This window comes from Dreissena polymorpha, chromosome 16 (genome assembly GCF_020536995.1).
Source record: "Dreissena polymorpha isolate Duluth1 chromosome 16, UMN_Dpol_1.0, whole genome shotgun sequence".
Lineage (NCBI taxonomy): Eukaryota > Metazoa > Mollusca > Bivalvia > Myida > Dreissenidae > Dreissena > Dreissena polymorpha.
The window spans coordinates 967,501-976,376 of record NC_068370.1 but is presented as its reverse complement, the minus strand read 5'-3'; the positions used below and the strand labels follow the sequence as shown (position 1 = coordinate 976,376).

The 8,876-nt window shown below is 31.6% G+C and overlaps 1 protein-coding gene across 1 annotated transcript in view; it reads left to right on the top strand.

Moving 5' to 3' along the window:
• Nucleotides 1-2,329: 2,329 nt before the first annotated feature.
• Nucleotides 2,330-8,876, top strand: part of LOC127862944 (uncharacterized) — a 32,563-nt gene continuing 26,016 nt past the window's right edge. The window contains exon 1 of the mRNA XM_052402209.1: nt 2,330-2,395. Coding sequence (XP_052258169.1) covers nt 2,331-2,395 — 65 coding nt within the window. The 5' untranslated portion in view covers nt 2,330. The remainder of the gene's footprint in view (nt 2,396-8,876) is intronic.

Genomic DNA, 8,876 nt, shown 5'->3' with positions numbered 1-8,876 from the left:
ACTACAAATAACATATCTCAAACCTCTGTCGTTCTTTTTACAAAAACAAATATTATGTAATTTATGATTAATTTTGAAGAAAACATTTAATACCGCAAACATATCGAAAAGGACATTTCAATATACACAGTCAACTTTGCAATTGTTTCAAGCAGTTCAACGCGAGACGAAGATTAATTTGCTTCTTTCAATATAAATAAGTTCAATAACAATTGAATTGTGGTTAAATTATTGCATATTAAACATGACAATGCTGTTTATTATTTTTGAGACCTTTTTTGTAAAGAATTCATCACATAAATTGCGATCGGATTTAAACCTATGTTTTGCATACAAATGGGCGGCATTGTTATGATCGTCACTTTGTCACACCGAATTTTGCATCAATATCGGTGTTTATATAAATAGATCTATATAAAATAAATTTATTTAATTAGTTCATAAATTTACCTCTATCTCCAACTCCATTTTTATCCAACAGAACAGAAATAACACTAAAAACCACTCCGTAAATCACAAATAATTTAAGCTCCGCGTGAATGCACTGTGTAAACTCGCATGTGACGACGTCATAATAAGTGGGATTTTCCCAACGTCATCACTGATGTCACTAATGCAGGTTTTTGTCGTGGAACGGCTCATATATAATACGTGTAAGAATGTTCATGTTTAAACATCATAACTAGACGCATAATGATTGTTATAGTTGTGTCGAAGAGTATGGTACACAAGAAGGCATTCCTTAAGGAGAACATGCGAGGTGCTTATTTGGTTTGAAGTAATAAGGACCAATGGTATGAATAGCTAAGTTAAGTGGAAATGTGAAATATTTTGATATACAAATACATTAGCATAAATAAATAGAAAAAGTAATGTCTTCACATGTTCAACAATGTCTATTATTTGAAAACGCAAGTTCTCCATTCGGTTTGAAGAAGGAATACTTAACACATGTTTTATTATTTTTCCAGCCGAAATACAGAGACTGGAGTTTAAATTAATATGGTAGTTGTTGTTTACAATTACTATGTTTGATATAATGTCCACATGTTTCATGGTTATCATATTTTTGTGGTACAGTTTGGTACCTTGAAAGTTTAGTTTGAAGTTCTTATAAAAATGTTAGTAAAAATGTATTATGATTCACCAGTATATTGAACAATTAATGGTCATTAAATTGCAATTACATAGACAAGTATGTACATGCAGCCATTCCATAATTTTACAAAGAATCAAGGAACAAAAATGCTTTTATACCAGTGTATTTATAACAATGACAACATTATTGATATTACTTTTCGTCCGTATGCCTTCCACAGGGACTGAATGGTTACAGAAAATAAATTAAATTTGCAAATCTGAATTAGTTTTTTTGCTTATAGAAACAGTTGTAACATATTATAACTAGACACGAGTTTAACTTTTTATTAGTCACAACATATTCTAGGCATGTGCAAACTTCAATTAAGAAAGCATTTGTTAGAGCAAAGGTTATTTAAAATTGAAATGTCGATGTATTGCATGGTATATTAATGTATAGAATGTTAATGATTTTATTTTCTGATTCTAAGCAAGCAACAAAAAGAAAAACTATTTACAAGTTTTGCTACTTTTTGAATGTGGGGATGGCTTCAGATAATACACACTGTTTATTAAACATCAATACATCAAGCTACTTTTGAAATGCATGGGGTGTAAAACAATAATTTACCATTTCCAACATTTCAGTCATAATAATAAAGTTGATATCAAATAATGTAGTCCATTTAATTTATATAAGAAAACGTTTCAGGATGATTAAAAAATGTGACATGTAAAGACCTTTTAGATCCCCTCATAAAAAGCTTAAATCAAACCATTAGTTATAAATATATATTGACTATTCAGATTTCAAGGTTAATTAGTTTGATGGTGTTAACGCAAAGGAAAAACACACACTTAAAACACATGTTAAATAAATAGAGAATTATCATAAAAGATAAATATTGCGGTTCACATAATGTATTTTCTGTATTTATTTACTCATGTCCCATAAGTGATAAATATACGATGAATATATAGATGCATATACGATTGCAGTATTTTTGACATAGACAGCAGCAGACAGCTATCATTATTTGGCAAGGGCTATCTAGAGCTACCTCTTCTGGCTTACCAGTTGACTCTCCAATTTAATCGTTTCACGGCAATTCATATGTGGTGTGTATTATCAGGAAACTTGCTAACATCGGTGTTCTTTTAATCCACATCGGAAATCTTTGATTTATATTAACTTGTATAACTTGAATGTTTAATCATATGACGTTGTTTGTTGTTTCTTCAGGTACTTGATGGATAACCATATACGCACTATTTCTCGGGCGGCGTTCAAGGACTTGACTAGTCTTAACAGACTGTGAGTAACACTTTTTGTTTCATTCAATTTAAACATACATCTCGTATACAAGGTTATACATATCAATTATTGTTATTAAAGTATGTTCATATTATATACAATTTATGCATAAAAGTTGAAGTCAATTTTAAGAGATGATGCTAAAATAGTATATAAACAAATGAAACAGAGGAGGACGATAAAAATGTCTTAAGGAGTTTCGGTAGGGAAAAATGGAAAAGCGAAGACGGAAAGGAATACTACGACATAGGCAAGATCACTTTAGAGTGTGAAACATTTCTGCGATTTGTTTTTGTGTAAGTCTGTTCTATTTCTTTCAAACGCTATTAATTTATTCCAATTTTATTTTCATTGTGAGAGCTTTTTTGAAATTCTCAATATTTAGAGACTCGTGTCTATGTTTAACACTGACTTTATATGATTTCATAAGAATGAGTATGTAGTTTATTACCATATTATTTGCACCACCTTTTTTGTCCCAAACACTTTGACAAGCACGTAAAGGTCAATGTTTATATCTTTACTTGCTAAATAGTAGTCAATATCTCTCCATATTGGTTGTACAATATTACATTCATACAAAATATGTATTAAACTTTCTTTATAACTAGAACAGAATGAGCATAGATTAGAATGTGTTTATTTACATTTGTACAGGTATGCATTAGTAGGTAATGTACGTTGCATAATTTTGTATTGAACGTTGCGTAAGTTATTGTCAATTGTGGCTTTAAATGGTATTTGATATGTGTACTTCCAATCAATATTATAGTTATACGAAGTCATTATACTTTCCATGGTGTGCTGTTGATAAGATTTATTTTCATCAAAGGTTTGTTGTAGGTTATATAAATATTTGCATTTACTTATTTGTACGTAGCACCTTTGTAAGTAATGTGTCATGGTTAAAGTTAAAAACTTTTCTTCTGAGTTACACTAGACACATGATGTGTACCGAAACAATTACCGTTCAGCTCTCTATGTATACAATTGTCAGTGTGTGGTCTGCTTGATTGGAATAGAACGTTGGTTGTTGATATGTTGTGATTCTCCAATAGACTGGCCTCGGTTTACTGCGCTTTCTAGTAAGAATAGTGTTAACCAATAATATTGTGAACTAATATCGCTATTGCTGCAAATGGCCATTCCCCTATAAAGACATAAGAAAATGAAGTCTAAACAACCCTAAGCTTAATTACAATAGTTGATAGTGAGTCCTAGTGGTATAACGTTCGCTTTAGTTATTTATTTTTAATTGTTCATCAAACAACGATCTTAAATCCGTATACAAGGGCGTACTTGATGGAGTGCCGAACATGGAAGAACTGTTAGACGTTCTCAGACTTGAAATTAAGTATAGATGAACAAGTGTAAGTTATAGTTTTTGATTGTCTATTTTCTTCAGTAAAGCACTAATAAGAACCAGCTGAAAAAAATCCTTAAACAGCATGTGTTACACCATTACACCATTTAAATATGTATACCAATGGTTGACAATGAGACATTTCCATAAAGATTGATAAACGTTTATCTTCTGGTAAGACAGTTTTCGTTTTGCAACGATTTTGTTTCCGCGCTGGATCTCACGAACATATGATCACAATTCGATGAAACTGAAAGGTACTTATTTACATTGTGAATTGAGATCTTTCTACATTCATTCGATATTTTGTGCCTATTACTGCGAGACTAATTACCAAGAAATACATTTATAGAAGCTTTACTAGGTGTTTTGTTTATCATAAGCAGGTCAGCGCTCATTTCATTCTCATTTGTTGTTGTTCGGATAAGACATGGTTACTCGGTAATTTCTGCAATTTTTGAATGTACCTTTTCTGACCGAATATGGAAACTCTTTTTTTTTTTGATTTTGCAGCATTTGCGATAGTAAATGGCTAATATTTTGAATATTAAAAAATCGTACATCGACTTACTATTTATTTAACTAGGATTTGAATAGTACATATTATTGTCAATTTTTAAATTGTAATGGCAATACATAGAACTATATAAATGGATGGCTTGATGGCTTGATTAACGGACGGATTAACGGATATACATAGAGAAGCCAGCCAGCCAGCCAGCAAGAAAGACAGACAGACAGACAGATAGACAGACCGACAGACAGACAGACAGACATACATACATACAGACAGACAGACAGACGTACAAACGGAGGGACGGATTGACGGACGGACGGGTTGACGCCAGGCAGGCAAGCAGACAGACATAATAACAAATGATAAATACAAATTCATTGTTCATGTTATTCTGCTGTAAATAGGAACTTGATAAACACATTACTATAATTATTTTGGAACATTGTTTAGCACACTTACATGTGAAATAAAATGAATTAACAAGAGGTTACATTTTTGTCTGTGTAAATTTTTCGTTAGTTAGACAGGCCATTTTTTATTTATAAAATGAGTATGTAAGACCAATAATTTTGAAAGTTAACTGCAAATGCCATTTCTGTTTAAGGATTGAATATTGAATAAGTAATTGTTTTCTTGCTCCTTATTCATTCAGTCACGAAAAAGACATTGATTTCCAGTTTATTAATAAATAATATTAAGTGCAAACATATTCTTGTTTTTACAATCAGAACTTTATAATAAAGAAGTTAAACTCCAGCTACTGGAGCAGTAGTGCATTCTCATTATATACAATTAGTTGGTCATTTATTTAAGGCAAGTGTACAATTGCCTAAACAGTACAAAATGGCACAATACAAAACAACATAAACACATATAATAATAAAGCTGGGGTCACTGCCTTGGAACGGTCAATGCAAAACATTGGGGGTTTAAAACGGGTTAAGAACGCTCAACCTCACTCTTGGCGCAGCAATATTCATGATACATATAAGTGTAAATAAATTTTAACCTCATAGCATTGCAAAGCAAATGAAACAATAATAAAAGGGAATAACAATGCCTTCAATTTAATTACCATTTAATTGCTCAATGGTAGGAAAGACACCAGAGCAACAGAGTTACAACGTTTTAAGGAACGAGGAAATGAACTTACGAACAAGTGTCAGCTACATCCTTTCTTTTTAGAAAATGATTTAAGATTATAGGATCATCAAGTTAATAATTCAGGTCATCATCGCGCAAATACAGGGAAAAGCAGCAATTATGAGTGTTAAAGATCCATATTTCATAACGACGAATACTGAAGGCAAATCATTGGAATAGGTAGTCGATATATTGTCCGTGAAGCTACAGACAGGCCACTGGTTCGGTTGCCATTGTAAGAACGTTCATTAGATCTTAAGATCCCCAAAATACATTGAGTACTGGTTGTACCAAACAATTGACTCGGGAGCGTTTCAATAGCCTGAGGCTTTCGATGCAATCAAGCACAAATAAATCATTTTTACCTTAATTTGGAATACACAATCATTAATTTACTACCAAACGAATTTATAGTTTAAGTAAGGTTTGAATTGTACGACTGACAAAGACATATTTATAATGACATATTCTCATTAATCAACAATGTTAACGTCTTTAAATGCACGCAACTCTTTTATCTAGGTGATTTGAAATGTATGGCAACTTGGGATGGTGTTTGATCATGATCCAGGGATAAAGCTGAATTATATGCAGTAAATAAAAACAGTTGGAAATCTGTGTACACATATTTCTGTGACATAAATTTGCCCAGCACTTTAAATAAAGGTCACCTAAAAGTATTTGATCATCATCTATTTCTTTGTCACACCAAAGTTTTTTTCAAGACATTCATAGTTTACGTAAAATAAAAGAATAAAAAAACAAGCTTAATTTGTATATATATATATATATATATATATATATATATATATATATACATATATGTTAATGTGTAAATAGGGTTTTGTTTAAACATTCAAATTACACAACGAGCATGGAATATATGTACGGTATGCTTTCAGGTGGTTTATAGAGAAATATCAGTAAAATAATACTGATATTTCACTGTTTCAAATAATAAAAATAACAGTGAAAAGTATCGATATTGTTCACTGTTATATTGTGAAATTACGTCAGTTGGTTACAAAATGACGTCATTATTCAAGCGAAATTATCCGGTTAATTTGTTTACAATGTAAATAAACGGTTAAAAACATAAAGTAAAATAAAGGTTGTTGGATTTGGTGCGCCACTCGTAAAAATACTATTGTCTATGATCACTCATGAACTTAAATCGATAACCAATTAATCCAACAAATATCCTCTATATACCATTTCATAAAATGACCTGTTATACCGCTCTTCAAGTACCTATATGGGCAGACTCGCCAGGTTAATTGTATAATTAAACTTTTATCATACAAAATGTTTCTTCTATAAATCGTTCAATACACGCATATTTACCTGTTTGATTTGGCGTATAAGGTAAGTTTTTTTAATTATGTTAGTTATTTGTTGGTACAACGTTTTGAGGTAATTTTTAAGATTTACTGTCCAACCAGATATGTGATTTATTATTATAAAATGTCACCTCTTATTAAATGCAGGTCATGTATCGTATGCATTCAGTATAATATTCCGCTGTTATTTTAGATCATTAAAAAAAAACAAGCAAGGGATAATTTAGCAACATTTTGTACCGTAGTGCCATTTTTGCGTTATGATCTCTTTCGTTTATATATATATATATATGTTAAGTCGGTTCTTAAATATCTTTACTTAAAATGGTGCGTATCTCATAGCTGTCTACATTTTTCGGCAATGCTGTCTAATCCTTTTTTACTTCTGTTAATATTCCATGAAATGTTAATTCAATTTCCAAAAAGTTTTCAAGAATGACTAAGTGGATTCCGCCTTTGATAAAGCACGTTTAATGCCGAACATATTCACTTCCAATTAAAAGAAACGTTACAAATTTTGACGGCATGTGACTGCACCAGCGTGATAGCTGGCTTTTTACTATACAGCATGTATTATCCTGGGAAAAACTCTTGTTTGGGATAATTGTAACAAAGACAATATCACTGTACGTGTACAAGCTATTACTCGAGTTATTATATGAAACACCATACACCCACCCACCCCCTAAAACAATGCTTCAAAAGGTACTTGTACCTTGACTGATAATTGTAAAAAATAATATCTTTTATAACAACTTACCAAAATCGCATTAGCGAAAAAGTTTTTGTTTAAATATTGCGTCCAAGATGGCAGCCAAAACATATTTATGATTATAACTATGTGACTATCCACTTCGTTATGTTGGTGTCTATACTACGTTTTGTAGGGGCAAATACCACATTAAGATAGTAAAAAATGTGTTAGTGTATGACCTAACAGAGAAAAATCCAACATAGCGCCAAAATGACCGCTCACACATTGACCTCATGTGCATAACACTCGACTCAAATGTTTTATTTATTTTTCCCTAATTGTATATTAAGTAGTTGTTTATGTTTTGTGTTGAATATTTATCTCCAGTAAAACATTGCATACAATATTAATATATAACGCTTAAGCATGATTAACAAATTCTGTTTCAAAACATAATTTTAGTTCTTAACAAAAAAAACTCAGGGCAATCAAGTGGAGGTATTGAAAATCATAAAGATTGCGTTCTATTTGGTTGTAAGGTTGAATTGGACAAATGGAATTTTAGCTGGGCACGTACTGACCAATTTTTAAAGACTATTTTAGGGTTCTGTCATTACGTTCAGAAGATCTGAATACTTACTGAAAAGGGCCAGATTGAATACTTTTTACGATATTTATATGCAGCAGACGGAGTTAAATCGTCATTTATGTAGTGGACATGTTCGATCCTTTTAATTTTCTAATGTTCTAATACTGCCTTTATAAAACGCTGAAAATCTGATAGCCGTAAATATAAAGATAAGTACCAAGCATTTCAGAAGACGTCGTATAACCTATACTTACACAGTGAGAAACAACTAACTATAACGTCTTTGAGATAAATAATGAAAAAGTACTTTTGCAATCCTCATTCGGAAAATATGACATTTACAGTTCAAAAAACATCTTTAAACACGCTTCAATGACACGTTAATTTTCACGACGGATAAGGTTTGGACGATATTGTTACGATGAGGGAGCAAACATCGCACATATTGAGATCATGTTACACGCAAATATGAAGGAAATTAGATAAAGAGTCACATAAACGCGCTATCATTGAAACTGCATCAAGATTAATCAAAAGATATATTAAGTCAGATGTAATTACCTTGACGAAGACGTATCTGAGAAATAAATTTTTTTAGCTTGGGTTAGCTTAATCATTCCCTTTGTCTAGTCTTTGGACACTACTGCAAACATTATCCTATGGTAAAAAACGCAAGACACGAGGTTGCGGCAATTGATCATGCTGTTATTAAAGTAGTTTGTCAACCAGCTGTCATTGCACCACTTCAAGTTGGAATTCCTGTACAAATGCATCTATATCGTTTAAAGTTCAGTGTCGACATTCCTCTCGAAATGGGATCATGTTGTTAATATGC